This window comes from Nothobranchius furzeri, chromosome 15, assembly GCF_043380555.1.
Source record: "Nothobranchius furzeri strain GRZ-AD chromosome 15, NfurGRZ-RIMD1, whole genome shotgun sequence".
Taxonomy (NCBI): domain Eukaryota; kingdom Metazoa; phylum Chordata; class Actinopteri; order Cyprinodontiformes; family Nothobranchiidae; genus Nothobranchius; species Nothobranchius furzeri.
Window position 1 is genome coordinate 58,731,008 of NC_091755.1, and position 15,408 is coordinate 58,746,415.

Genomic DNA, 15,408 nt, shown 5'->3' on the forward strand with positions numbered 1-15,408 from the left:
GACGATATTAGCAATTTTTTTAGAAGAAGAAGACGATCTTTTATTTAGTGTCTTTCAAGATAAAGGCGCTTCACAAAAACAAAAACATTAAAGTATACAAAGATTTCAAAAATGAATAAAAATATGTTTAAAAGGTGAAAAGAAAAAAAACTGTAAGGAAAGGGAGAGAGAAAATTATTAGGAAAAAGGGAAATCAATGGATCCCGGGAAAGGCGGAATAAGAACAAAACAAAGAGAGGGTGGTGACGAAGGTCACACCAAAGCTAGTCTGAACAGATGAGTTTTCAGCTGTTTTTTAAAGGAGACCACTGAGTCCACTGGTCTCAGGCTCAGGGGGAGAGAGTTCCAGAGTCTGGGGACCACCGCAGCAATCCGTCATGGTGCGCTGCACAACCTAGTAGGCTTTGGTCACTGGACCTCAGAGATCTTAGACTGAACTTATTGTAGGAAAATAAACCATAGGCGTCATTTTAACCGGGGACGCCGGGGACATGTCCCCGGCAAAATTTGTGATTGGCAGCTGTGTCCCCCCCACTTTCAAAAACGCCTGCTGATGAGGATTTTTGTTTTACCAGCTCAGATCTTATCAGGGTCGGCAACCTATTCCCATCAAAGAGCCATTATTACCCGTTTCCCACAGTAATTCTGGACGGACCTTAATAAGCAGTGACTTAAGTGAAGCAGGCAGGTCGCGCTAGAAAATTTAGTTTAAAAAGACGTCATAAATGTTTTCCCCCGTCATTTTTATTTATAAAATATGAAGTAAAAACTCACAATTTAATTTTCATTCATTTGTCATTAATATGTAGTCCACACCCGTGCGTTAACCATCTTCCAGTAAACGCACAGCATCCAGCCCACCTCTCCAAATGCGTAAAATGTGCATCAGCCGCTAGTTAGGCGCACCATCAGCTGATCAGCTCAGACAAGAGCAGAGCAAATAGAGACAGAATAGAGGATGATTCTGTCTGGATGTGGATGGAGATTACATTTTACAGCAGCCTGATCATCATTTAAATACGTAAACCATCACCTGTCTTCTAGTCCATGCTATCAGCATATATTTTAATTGGTGTGTGTGTGTGTGTTTTCCACTTCAAACACTGGTCTAACCAACCAGACCAGCGTGTCCAGTAACGTATTAATGTTACAATTAAACAGTTTCCCTTCATGTAGGCTAGGAACATTTCACCTGCCGTGGCCCGACCGCTTCTGCTCCACACGAACTTTGTGCGTGATCAAATGTCTCTACGCATCATGCGTCTCCATATTAGAGACGGGAACAAGCGCTGTTCAGCCAGTTTCATAATTTCATAAAAAGAACATTTTTCCAAGTGACACATCCCTCAGAGAGACCGGGTTTCCAGACCGCTTCAGTGGGAGGAAATCATTGCATGCACCATGGTTCTGCGCTGCGCTGCGAACCCCTCAGATCTTCAGCTCACTGTCCACCGTGGGCGCTCCGAGCCGCGCTGAACACAGTGTCCAGTATAAAGCTCTGATGTTCTGATGGGAATCTTTTACCTCCGCGATGCGCGTTAACGATTAAAATGTCAGCTCATCCATGTGCATCAGTGTGCGTGGGGGTAATTCTTTCAAACCAAGCAACATCCTTGAGTTCATCTGTCAAAATAAACAGTCAAATGGAAATATATGTAACCTGCCGTTTAACTGTTTTGCCTTCTTGTGAAGATTGTTGCAAAGAGAAACAATTAAACTTGATTAACCCCAGAGCCACCCAGAGCGCATGTGGGAAGGTTCCTCCCACTGAAGCGAGTGTTTTCCAAACCCGGTCTCTCAGAGAGACTTGTCACTTAGAAAATGTTCCCTGATGATGAAACTTTGGCTGAATAGCGCTTGTTCCCGTCTCCAATGTGGCGACACATCCAGGAGCCGTCTGAGGAGAATCCCAGAATCTCACATCGTCTTCAGCTAATAAAGCGCCTATGATTACGCACAAGCGTGACGCGTCAACCCGGTCTCACAGTAAGACCAGGCTGGACCTGTTCAGGTTTACGCAGACAATCTTTACATTTAGAATTGGCATACAGATGTAAAATTAATGCAGTAAAATATAAAGCATTTTATTTAAATATCCATTCATTATTTTACAAACACAGAGCCGCATCAGATGGATGGAAGAGCCGCATGCGGCTCCAGAGCCGCCGACCCCTGTGCTAGCCTACTTTATTGTCCCCAGCAATTTTTAAACCCCACTCAAGTGTATGGTTATTGTCCCCAGCAATTCTGAAAACAAACTGACGCCCTTGAAATAAACAGTCCAAACTGATATGTAACATGTTTAACATGAGGTACCTGAACCATAACAAAGGGATTTACATTTCAGTGGTGGAAACAATACCCATTGCACACTACTGGTTGCTAGTGGTCAGCATTTGAATTGCACCAAAAGAAAAAAAAAATACACAAATGTTTGCATGTAAATTCTTCCAGAAATTCGATACATGGCTTTTGAATATCGATATATCGCAGGAAAAATATCACAATATATTGCCATATTGATATTTTCTTACATCCCTAAACAGTATATAACTGCTCAGTTGATATGAAAATATTACAACTTAGCAATTAGTAAAAAAAATTTGAATTGGGTTCTCAAAGATTTTGAGGAGTTGTTTGATCAAAATAAATCACATCAACTTTGGGCGGCTGTGGACCGGTATGGGTTGGCGATTTCAGGAGAGCGTTTTAATCACCAACTGGACTGGTTTAGGCGGGGTTAAACCTAAATGTGCACTGTCCTGTATGTGAGGAAGGTTTGTAGCTCTGAAGCCGACGTACAAATAACGATACAAAAACAACAGCATTCTGTTGTTTATTTTGCTTGTCAGAAGCAGTGATGTTTTTCTGTTTCCCAACAAATAAACTGTGTTGCATGATATCGGCCGTTCTGCCCAAGCCATACTGCCCCATTGTCCGATGGACCTACAACTAAGTTTATTTTACAAATGAAGTTATTTTCAATTACATTTATTTGGCCCACCTATTTTAATCAGGCCTGACTGAAAATATGTTTATGGCTACACTGCTGGGGTGGTTACCCAATCTCTACTTCTGCAGAACGTTTTGTCTCACTGCCAGCATCCTTTTCCGGTTCTTTTTGATATTTGGAGTCTGATAAAAAGCAAAGCTGCTAACTCTGGAGGCTGCCTTGCTACGATAACCCCATCCACTGGTGCAATCCTGGACTATTGGAAAACCACCCGAACTGTGTAGAGTAGAGCTGAGTGGGTGTTCCTGGAAAAGGACCATGAGTGGTAACAATTATATGTTTCTGCCATCTTAAAGCAGCTCTAACCTAATAAAAAACTAAAACAATTCATGCACATGTTGTCTATGTTTTATGATTATTTACTAAGAACTCTGAAGTTATTTACTATTATGGATGGAAGTCCATAATAAATAAGATAAAATAATTATGAAATGTGACATTTATGACAATACAAAGATTATAAAATAGCATTTGAATGAATTGCAATGACTAATTTTTGAGATGGTAATTGTGTAAATGAGTACTAAAACAACATTTTGGAAACTGCTCTTTGACCCTCTCTTCTTCCGGCATCCGGAAAGTACAGCCACTTCTCTTTACTCTCCCTTATCTTTTTTTCCAAGGCTCTTGTCCTGTCTGCGTACAGAGCGCTTCTATGCATTCAATACGATTGACAACATTTTTTCACAATGAGAACAGAGCAGGGGGCTCCTGCTTGTCCACAGGAGACGCCCCCGGTGTGGTATATATTGGATTCCTGGAAGGAGTGGAATATTACATGCCTCTCCCAGCTGCCCATGGAGGACATCGAAGACGTGTAGATTTTTTAACTGATGATTGTTGGATTTCTTCTGTTTTGAGTGGGAGAATTTCTGGTATTCTGGAAAATTGGGAAGACGGAAGCGATTGAAGGGCAACCCGTACCCATGGAAAGTCTCCGTGTAGAAACTGCTCAGACTGGGACATTACTCGAGGTGAATCGTAAACTGTAGGTTCTAGCTGCGATACCGGTATGCGCATAATGGATGTGATCTTAGAGAAAGTCAATGCACGGTATGGGCAAGTTTAAACCCAAAAATTGGATTCACTGAGGGACTGGAATGATCAGTTAAAGACTGAAAGGCAGAGAGAAAATTATCTCTGCCTAACTCAAACAAGTCTTCCTATCTGAATCTGGCGCCCTGGTAGCCTTGAGCAGCGAGAAGACAAATCCCATCACGATGGAATGCAGACAGACACTGTGAAAACCCGACCTGCCTTCGGATTGGTGGACTTAGCCTGGTGAGGTCATCAACTGAAGGAGTCAATGTACTCTTCACTCTCCCTCGTTCTCCCTCCCACCTGTGATTCAACAGTGTATGAGCACCTCTGAAGACTGCTCTGGGGGAGAACAGCCCCCCCCTTCCCACTGGAGTCTCATGTTGTGAACTGTTGATGTTTGTGCTTATACAGTTGTGGTCAGAAGTTTACATACACTTGTAAAAAATATAATATAATGGCTCTACTGAGTGTCCCGTTATTTCTAAAACTCTGATTTTTCTCTGATAGAGTGATTGGAACAGATACTTTGTCACAAAAAACATTCATGAAGTTTGGTTCTTTAATGTCTTTATTATGGGTTAACAGAGAAAAGTGATCACATTTGCTGGGTCACAAGTATACATACAGCAACATGAACTAGCAATTTAGGTGACTTAGAAACGTGTCAGTGAACTGAGCTTCATAGCATGGCCTCTTAACTTCTTGTGAGTGATTATGAGTGACTACAGCTGGTGACTTCTCTTAGGCCAGGTAAATAGGGCTCATTGGATACAAACGCCCACGAACGCTACAATGGGAAAGTCAAAGGAGCTCAGCATGGATCTGAAAAAGCGAATTATTGACTTGAACAAGTCAGGAAAGTCACTTGGGGCCATTTCAAAGCAGCTGCAGGTCCCAAGAGCAACAGTGCAAACAATTGTTTGTAAGTATAAGGTGCATGGCACTGTTTCATCACTGCCAAAATCAGGAAGAAAACGCAAGCTATCACCTGCTGCTGAGAGAAAATTGGTCAGGAGGGTAAAGAGTGAACCAAGAATCACCAAAAAGCAGATCTGCCAAGAATTAGAAGCTGCTGGAACACAGGTGTCATTGTCCACAGTCAAACGTGTTTTGCATCTCCATGGACTGAGAGGCTGCCGTGCAAGAAGGAAGCCCTTGCTCCAAAAGCGGCACCTTAAGGCTCGACTGAAGTTTGCTGCTGATCACATGGACAAAGATAAGACCTTCTGGAGGAAAGTTCTGTGGTCAGACGAAACAAAAATCGAGCTTTTTGGCCACAATGCCCAGCAATATGTTTGGAGGAGAAAAGGTGAGGCCTTTAACCCCAAGAACACCATGCCTACAGTCAAGCATGGTGGTGGGAATATTATGCTGTGGGGCTGTTTTGCTGCCAGTGGAACTGGTGCTTTACAGAGAGTAAATGGGATAATGAAGAAGGAGGATTACCTTCACATTCTTCAACATAACCTAAAATCATCAGCACGAAGGTTGGGTCTTGGGCGCAGTTGGGTGTTCCAACAGGACAATGACCCCAAACACACATCAACAGTGGTAAAGGAATGGCTAAATCAGGCTAGAATAAGGGTTTTAGAATGGCCTTCCCAAAGTCCTGACTTAAACCCCATTGAAAACATGTGGACAGTGCTGAAGAAACAAGTCTATGTCAGAAAGCCATCAAATTTAACTGAACTTCACCAATTCTGTCAAGAGGAGTGGTCAAAGATTCAACCAGAAGCTTGCCAGAAGCTTGTGGATGGCTACCAAAAGCGCCTAATTGAAGTGAAAATGGCTAAGGGACATGTAACCAAATATTAGCACTGCTGTATGTATATTTGTGACCCAGCAAATGTGATCACTTTTCTCTGTTAACCCATAATAAAGACATTAAAGAACCGAACTTCATGAATGTTTTTTGTGACAAAGAAGTATCTGTTCCAATCACTCTATCAGAGAAAAATCAGAGTTTTAGAAAAAACGGGACACTCAGTAGAGCCATTATGTTATATTTTTTACAAGTGTATGTAAACTTCTGACCACAACTGTATGTTTGAGGAGTTTTTTGCATAGCAAAGCTACCCCGTCAGGAGTTAACTCAAAAATGCCCCCCATTTATCCTCGTATCTAACTGAAATGAGCACCTTGAAGGGCAGCTCTTGTGGTCTGTCTGTATCCGTTTTGTTCTATATATTTTGTGTGTGTAACCTTGGTCAGGCTGTACTGTGGAGTAAAATTTCTGTGCTTTGGGATGCTGGGGCAATGACAACAAAGCTGATTTTGAAAAGTGTACATTTTTGTTGGAGCTCAAAATGGAGCCATGAGAAATGGTGTAATACACCCCCATAGTAAACTCCTACAATAAAAAGACTGGTTTGCCTCGTCCACTCAACAACGACATGAATATTAAATGAGCTGTGTGCTGATTGGCTAGTTTACCCCAGTGGCTCTATGACATTGCCCTGAAGCTAGAACCTCTGTGTATAGCCAAGTACGGTAATCAGATAACTCATAAGGCAAGATATGGATCTATCTGGCATCCATTCAAGGTCTGGATATTCACAGGAAATCCTGGAATGTTACATATGAGCTCCTATATTCTTTGTTGTTTTCCTCTGGTCCAACAAGGAAGTTAGCACTAGCTAGGGCTTAGGACTAGGCGATATGGCCTAAAATCAATATCACGATATATTGAGGAGTTTGCCTCGATAACAATAAATGGACAATAACTACATGCAGGCGCAAAAACAAAAGTTGTCCACTATTTGGGGCTGTCGCATGTATTACGTTGAGTCATGTTGTCATGTGACTCAAGGTGGTACAGCCTCTTAAAGGGACTTGAATGTCACCAACACACACATATCTTTCCATTTTTTTTATTACCGAAGTTATTAACATGGGTACAATGATATCGGTTAGTCAGAAATTTCGATAACGATAAATTTAGAGGCTAGAGTTGTTCTCTACTTCGCGTTACTGCCACAATTATTTATACACTTCCAATGATGTAGTGGGTTGGGACAAGCAAATTTAAGGGGATGGGTCTACGCCTATGATCTGTTATACTAGCTTTTCTCAAAACAAAAGTTTCTCACTGGCCAACAAAAAAGTACTAATTTGTACAGGAAAACATGTCGAAGATCGCATAGACCTCTTGGTCGAGTACATTTTAAACCATAAGCTGTCTATATTTAACAACATCAAGATAAATGTGGTTTAGAATTCTAGAACTCCTTTAAAGATACTTTGTAACTGACCTCATTGTGAATCGTATAAAACTAATCTCTGTTTCTCCAAACTGAGGCTGTTTGAAGAGGCTTGTGCAGCAGGTAAGATATTAGCTGTTCATTAACTTTACATAGAAACTAAGTTTCACGCAAAACACGTTTCTATTTAGATACTATCTTGTTTAACAGGACTCAGTTAAAGGTAGATTACATTTAAATGCACCCATATATTGAAGCCAAACCACCCAAAAACCCTAAGTGAGAAAGGTTACCTACAGTTAACTTTAGTAACTTAATTGGATGAGTTATTTAGTTTATTTGGCTAACGCTAGCTGCATTCCCAGTCCACGCCTGCAGGAAGGAATGTCCCGTGACAAGTCATCTGTGTTTTTAGTGGACTACCTTTCCTATTGACATAGTTGTGGGTGTTGCCTGACAAGACGAGCTGGAAGAGTCGGTGCTGCTCCTCAGAAGTATGCCTACTCAGCGCGAGGCTTCGTGAGGAGGCTACATTAACGGTCAGATCACAAGTTCTCCTTTCTCTTCAGGTTTGCCTCACTCTTGAGTTTCCTGCCTCCCGATGGCTTCCTTTTTCTCGTCCTGGATTTGGAGCGAGAGGTTTTGGCTTCCCGAAAATGTGTCGTGGTCCGACCTGGAGCACCCACCGCCCGGGGTGGAGTACCCCAGGCTGGAGCACCTCCTGCTCGCCTTTCCCCTGGCTGTGGGGGTCCTGCTTCTCCGGCTGCTGTTTGAGAGGTGAGTTTGGGAGTTTCTCCTCCATCAGGGCTCGCTGAGCAGCTGTGCTGAAACAAAACTCACAGCTTACTTCCGTTATCCGGATTTAAAAAGTAACTCAGTGAGGAGAAACTTTTTAAAACCACTCAAAGTAACGCCAACATCTGTTCATTTTTATTCGGATCAAGTTTAAACAATTCAACACTCCACTGTCTCAATCTCAGCTTCCCCATGAACTTGCTCTGCTGTTCTTCTATTTTTAGAAATTGTTTGAAATGTGCTTTTTTTTTCTATGTGACTACAGGAAGTGGTGCTTATGAGCTGGGAACACATGTGCCCAGAAAACTAGTCAACTCTGAAGCGGTTGACTTTCTGTTTCGGTTGTAAAACCCCATGCTGTTGCTGCAGAAACTTAAAAAAGAGCAAACATTTGTTGTAAAAGGCTTGGCAGTGCCAAACGATCCTGTGATGCACATTAGTGTTTGAGCCAGTGGTTCCTCACAAAATCTGTCACATGACACATCATCACCCTTTGTTTAGACTCTAGGTGCAACATTCTCCACAGCGTTTTACTGTCCCTGCCTTTAGATTCAATTGTGACACTTCTGATGGAAACTGTAAATTACTGTGACATCAGACTCCTCTCTTTGCCTGTTCAATTGCACCCTAACTTGTTTCATCCCTCATGTCATTGTGTGTGCGCAGGCTGATTGCCAAGCCCTGCTCCCGCATACTTCAGATTCAAGCGGGAGTGCCACGACGAGCTCAGCCTAACACCGTCCTGGAGAGGCTCTATCAGTCCAAATCGGTACATAAAAGCTTGCGTTTGCTCTGGTTCATTACCCAATCTTGTACACACCACCACTGCGTGTTGGTGGTGTGGTTTTACAAGCAGTTATGGTGGGACAGAAAGTTGTGTAATATTTGTTTTGTCCTTGTTAGTTTCCAGATGAAAGGCAGCTGGCAGGGCTATCAAAGCAGCTGGACTGGGATGAGCGGAAAATAGAACGATGGTTCCGTGTCCGTCGGAACCAGGACAAGCCCGGCCTGCAGAGGAAGTTCTGTGAGAGCATGTAGGTTACTGTAGAACTTCTGCTACACCTTTCTGCCAGTTGCATTTAAAAGGGAACCATCAAAACCGTGAATGCAAATGCTTTTACACTCAGGAGACTGAAGGCTTTGCTTTTAGATCGATCTTTTGGGTTGTTTTTATTTAGTCTACAGTCACACCACGAACTGAGGTCAGACTTGTGCTGTTGTATGTTTCATTCACTCTGCAGATCAAACAAAATATTGTCAAATTGGTTTTGACAAAACCGGCATTTCTTATGGCCTAGGGCCAACCTTGCTGTAATCTTATCACACCGCAGTGATGTCACATCTTCATAATTCCTGTCAAGTGTTGACAGATTGTGATACTATCTGTTTACATCAATCCTCAGAAATTTACAAGCTGCAACGGCTAGATGCATTCATCGGATAGAGTTTTTAGAAGACACTGCAGTAAATAAACAATAACTGGAGCAACGTTTTAAATATTACCGTCGGTCCGAGAGAATTTTTAAAATAATGGTCCAGCACAACAATTATGTGTCGGTCCTGTACCCCAGAAATGCAGTTCTAGATTGTGCTGGTTACACATTGTCATTTTAAAAAGATGAACTTATATAAAAGTACTGTTTAGGTTTAAGGTGGGGAGAAAGCTCCTTTCTGGTGTAGCTCATTCCGAGCTAGCATTCCTCATTTTCCTGGTTCTTTTATTTCCAGGGGAGGAAGATCGGTCACATCTAAATCTATCCTGATACACTCAAAAATGACCATTATTATGTAGGTCTGTGTGGATCACAAACCCAGTCTTATACACGAACAAGATGCAAAACCATGGTTTGACTGTGGAAAGAACAAATCCTTCTGGTCTACTTAACGCTGCACAGGCCTAGGTCAAGTCTCAAGAGAGAAAACACATTATCCAAACAGTACCTAGTTACAAATGATATCAATGTCTGAAAATAAAGAAGAGTAGTTTTTGTTGGCAAGTACTGCCACCTAATCGGGCAGCACGTTCCCACTTTGAAACCTGATGCAATCGAAGTGTTGCGTCAACATTTTCTGGAATCACAAGACTACATTCTTGTCTGTAAATTACAATAATAAAAAACACAAGGTCACAATCAGAAATGATGATCCTTAAAAGTTTTATCCTTTTAGCTCAAAGAGAGACATGGAAATGTCTCATTGTGAAAGTTTCAGCCACACTTAGCATATGCTAACATGCTAGCATGGAAAGAATGCTCCGCTCATACTGAAAGAGTTGTAGATAAGCTTGAGAAATGATATGAAATCAGTTATTTGATCTATAATTGTCCCGTGTTCCAGCACAGCTATATTTTTTTCTTTACTCCTGCCTGCCTGTTTCAAGATGGCTACCACCGCTAGTCAAACGTAGCCTGCACAGAAATAGCTACGACTCGCTCAGTTTTGGAGACACTGAGGTCATATTTGCTTTCATCGTAGCTTAGATTCTCTTCCAACACCTGCTCTGGATGATTTTGGTTTAAAACCGTCGCCTGATCGCAGCAGGTGATATGAGTTACTTCAAGGAATGTTGGGGCCTTTTAATTAGTAGTTGTGTGCATCCTGTAGCAAAAGCTGTCATCACCTGTTTTCTCATTCCATAACCATTACGTCACAGTTTTCCAGTCAGCACAGTTGCTGCTTGGGTTGTGTTTGCCATAGTGTGATGCTCTTCATGGAAAAACCTGCAAACATTCTGATTCTTTGTAATTCTTTCAATGCAGGTGGCGATTCACCTTTTATCTGGTGATTTGTATTTATGCCATGAACCATTTGTGGGTGGTGAGTTCAACTACTGACCTATTTTTTGTTTTTCTAAATGTTCTTATGGTGCTTGTTCTTGATATGAGCACATATTAAACCTCTATCAGTGTGATGTGCGTTCTTATTAAAGCGTGATCTTTCTGTTAGTCACCTTGGATGTGGGATCTCAGAAAGTGTTGGCACAACTACCCGTTTCAGGTTGGTTCCTTTCACTTTTCTTTTTAATAACTGCAGGACAATCGTCTGCAGCAAATATTCTGATGTGAGCCCAGTATTGTGATGCTGGTGGATCTGTATGGTAACATATTTGTCTAAGGCGTATTTGTTTTCTCCTCACACAAAGCCTCTGAGTCCCCAGCAATACAATTATTATGTTGCTGAGCTGGCTTTCTATTGGTCCCTGATGGTTTCCCAGTTTACAGATGTTAAACGAAAGGTGAGTCAACAACATTGCACCTGACACACCGTCATGCTTCTTCTCATCAATCACACTGAACATATAAATCAGAAGCCTTTTCACCTGTTTCTGGTATTGATCTATATCCCCCTTCTTTTGGTCTAGCTTTAGTTGATATTGTTTAAGGTTTTATAGGATCAGCTGTTGGTGTATTTGTGCAGGAAGATAAGTGATCCCTCTTTAAACCCTGCCTGCAGTCCCAGTGATATTTTTGCATGAAGGCACAAGAAAAATTTGCCTCCTGAGACGTGACGGAAATGTTTTTTTTATTGACCTCCTGTCACTTTGAGATCCTTGGAAAACTTTGCATACTAAATTCCCTTAGTTTTAGGATGTTTCCTGCAATTCCTTCCTTGGTTTATTGCTTTCAGTCGTAACAAAATCCCCAGTTAGCCATTTTCTATATTTCTTCTTTAAGTCACGTCTTGTCTTCTTGCTTCATTCAGGATTACATCATGATGTTTGTCCACCACCTGGCCACCATACTGCTCATCACGTTCTCTTATACCAACAACATGCTAAGGGCTGGTACTCTGGTCATGTGCGTGCACGATACATCTGACATCTTCCTTGAGGTGAATCTGTGTGTTTAAAACTTTCTTTTCCCAGAAAGGAAACATATCTAACAAATCTAAATGTATGATAACTTCTCATTGTCTGCTTTCATTTTTGTAAAGTGAGATTTTTGGTTTGAGTTGAACCATTTCTGTTATGTTTTCCCCTAAAGGCAGCTAAGCTGGCAAACTATGCCAAGTACCAGAGGCTATGTGATGGCCTGTTCGTGTTGTTCAGCTTCAGCTTTTTCCTCACGCGCCTCGTCATCTTCCCTTTCTGGTGAGAGTTCTTTACCCATCATGCTTCATCCGAGTATTAGAAGCCACTTTCACAGTCTCCTAAGCTGTGGTGTTTGTTGCAGGATTGTTTACAGCGTGCTGTTTGACAGCTGGGAGATTATGGGGCCATATCGGGCGTGGTGGCTGCTAAATGGGCTGCTGCTGGTACTGCAGACGCTTCACATCATCTGGTTCTACCTAATCAGCCGCATTGCAGTCAAAGCCATCTTCAAGGGAAAGGTTTGTTTACTTACTTTATTTCAAATCAATTCAAAAATACTTTATTAATCCCAGAGGGAAATTGATTGCTGTAGTAGCTCAGAATAATAATAATCATAATAATAAAGTCATCAAAGAGTTGTTGTATATTACAATGGTTGTTGGCAGGAAGGATCTCAAGTAGCGGTCAGTGTTGCAGCGAAACTGAAGAAGCCTCTGATTGAAGACACTCTTCCGTTGTCGGACAGTCTTGTGAAGAGAAAACTCAGGGTTGTCCATAATTATCTTGATTCTCTGGAGAATCCTTCTTTGCATTATCTCCTCCAGCGGTTCAGAAACTCTGGCCAAGTCCTTGAAAGGGCTTGGAGTTCCTCCATCTTGTTGGCCAATGATCTCACGTTGCCCATTATGATAGACAGAAGAGATGGTTTGAATTTCCTCTTTCTCTGTCTCCGTTTTGCTCCCGCTCTTCATCCACGCTTCTTGCGTTTTAGCTCATTTGGGTTTTGTGGCTTCAGTTGAAGTATTATTTCAGCCTTTCCAATGTTAATCAGCTGCTCCCGATTGTAAACCAGCTTGTTGCCATGGCTATGCATCATAACAAATGCTCAAAAAGTGAAAAAAGCTAAAAAATAGCAGTAAAAATCCTCCAAGCTTCACAGCACCAGAAACAGAAAAGTGTCCAAAAAATACAGTTTTTCTTGAGAAACTAGAAGAAAAAATGCCCAAGAAAAGGCAACACTTACATATGGTCAATTTTCACATGGAGTGGGATTTTGGGCTCACATTCCAGCTGGTATCTTGTTTAGATCAGCTGATAAAGTATCAGATGCATGCCTAAACAACAAGACCGTTCATGACTTTTGTAACTTTGTCGCTTCTGTTTCTGCCATATTTCAATGGGTTAAAACACCCAGCTTGAGTTGTGTGGCAGTTGGGAGAACGTTTGTCTGATGTATGTGGTACAGTTTCAGAAATCATCAGTGATTTAAAAAGATCCATTTAGAAATGAATGAGTTCAGTGTTCGTAGCCAGGGTGGGAAACGGCTGCTTTAACCAGAAAAACTGGCCTCAGATTTACCTCTGTTAGAATCATTTTACGTTAAAACGTGGGAAATGTCATGTTTCTCACAGTGTAGCTCTTCAAACCCACAGACTTACCACGCTTTTTCCAAAGAGGCTTCAGATTACAGGAAGACACTCTGATGACTCATAGACTCCAATTAGCTCACTTTCGTGTTGGCTTATTTTAAACCTAGAAACCCAAAAGTTTCATGGAATTCCTGCGGGTGCTCCTTTGTAAAAGTAGCATAAAGTCAGGTTTGTTCAGACGTTTTTGTGATTCTGTTGCACTCAGATGCATTGTTGTTCCTCACATCACCATGACAACTAAAACTGACAGCTGATGGATATTTCATAACCATTTATTCACATAATCGCCAATGACCAGAGCCATTCATAAGTGCCTTTTCTTTATTTAGCAAAAACCTACAAACAAATGTGACTTATCCCTCCCACTGTCCTAATAGGTGTGACCCCGTGAGGAAAGTTGACCATTGAGCAGGGTTTATGGTTTATCCCTTGAGGTCCATGTGGCAGGGGTGAGGTGGCAGGGGTGAGGAGTGAGCACCACCTCACCCCTGCCACGTGGACCTCAAGGGATAAACCACCAGTCCTGCTCAATGGTCAACTTTCCTCACGGGGTCACCCATAAAGACAGTGGGAGGGTTAAATGAGCAGCTAATATATATTTTTTGTATGATGGCACAATTAGCCTTGCAGAACTTGCATAGATGAAGCTCTTTTTCATATTTTTAATCATTTTCTTGAGCCAATGTTTGCTAAAACAACCCTTTACAGGGTTAATGAAGTGTCACTCAGACCCGTATAGCCTTCTGTGGCCAGAATACCACATTTACAACTGCAGAGTGGCGGGCCGCCACCTTTTAGACTTAGAAAAATTGTTCTGAAGCCTGCTTCCAGCATGTTTCCTGCATGTTTTAGATTATGAACACAGCTGATTTGTTTAATTTAGTTCTGAATCACTCCTGTAGACACCAGTGAAGGCTGGGAGACATTTGAACTTTTAGATAAGGTGTTAAAAAGACGAACGCACAGCGAGGGGGGAGGTTTCATGTTCGTTGGACACTAGGGGGTGCTAAAGGCAAGCAAAACTGCCAAGTGTGACTTTAATTCTTAAACCACCTTTTGTTTTTGTTTGTTTTACAGGTGGAAAAAGATGATCGAAGCGACATAGAAAGCAGCTCAGAGGAGGAGATTTGCTCCAGCAACGGCAAAAGCCCCAACCAGACTTCCAAACCGATGAACAGTCAGAGCAGTGACCTCAACGGGGAAGCTCATGACCACTGAACGGGAAAAGTAGAAATCCTTCACCGACGTGCCTGAGACACTCGTCTTTTCTTAAGTGACCTCAAACGTGTCGCGCTCCACTTGGAGCTGCATAAGTAGTTGCGTTTTTCTTTGTTTACATCTGCTGTATAATTTCTCAAATGTACAGATTGTTTTGTGGAACAGCGCTTCTGCTCACGCGTGTACATAAAGAAACAGATATTGTTTCACTGCTGTAAAAACAAACCAGTGTTTCTGGTTTAAACGTAATTTATTCTAAACATCCCAAAGATTTTTGATAACATGCTGTAATAAATGACCGAAACCAGCACTGCAAACAAGTTTTTTATTGTTTCATTTGACAACCGCTTCATCTTTTGGATGAAGTGGATGGCGGCCATCTTTAAATGGCTCTGATTTCAAAGTACTTAATCCAATGTTATTTTATAAATATTTGCTACAGCCATCAGTTAAGCATCACATGGTTATTTATAAGGTAAATCTCACCAGCAGCAGCACATCTACCACTTTCAGGTGCATCCATGAGTCAGGGGGTGGGTCAGGAAGAATTTCTGACACGAAACCTCTGGATGTCTTTTCTTCTAGTAGGCACATCATTGAGGTCTTGTTTATTAGCGCAGCTTCTGTAGAACTGAACTGTGATCTGCTCATAAAAATCTTCTATAATAAGCCAGTTTGCAC

General features: G+C 41.8%; 1 protein-coding gene across 1 annotated transcript; it reads left to right on the top strand.

Moving 5' to 3' along the window:
• Positions 1 to 6,870: 6,870 nt before the first annotated feature.
• LOC107391072 (ceramide synthase 5) lies at positions 6,871 to 15,035 on the top strand. The gene is made up of 11 exons (XM_015968120.3): positions 6,871 to 7,748; positions 7,824 to 8,031; positions 8,716 to 8,818; positions 8,953 to 9,083; positions 10,809 to 10,866; positions 10,996 to 11,046; positions 11,192 to 11,284; positions 11,752 to 11,880; positions 12,033 to 12,139; positions 12,222 to 12,378; positions 14,587 to 15,035. Exons 2-11 carry the CDS (start codon positions 7,856 to 7,858, stop codon positions 14,725 to 14,727), a joined length of 1,146 nt encoding a protein of 381 aa, XP_015823606.3. The 5' UTR covers positions 6,871 to 7,748; positions 7,824 to 7,855; the 3' UTR covers positions 14,728 to 15,035.
• Positions 15,036 to 15,408: the final 373 nt, after the last annotated feature.

Coding starts and splice junctions, on each gene's coding strand:
- LOC107391072 (XM_015968120.3), top strand. CDS start 7,856: ATGGCTTCCTTTTTCTCGTCCTGGATTTGGAGCGAGAGGTTTTGGCTT. Junction 9,084..10,808: donor AGGAAGTTCTGTGAGAGCAT/GTAGGTTACTGT, acceptor CTTTCAATGCAG/GTGGCGATTCACCTTTTATC. Junction 12,379..14,586: donor AAGCCATCTTCAAGGGAAAG/GTTTGTTTACTT, acceptor TTTGTTTTACAG/GTGGAAAAAGATGATCGAAG.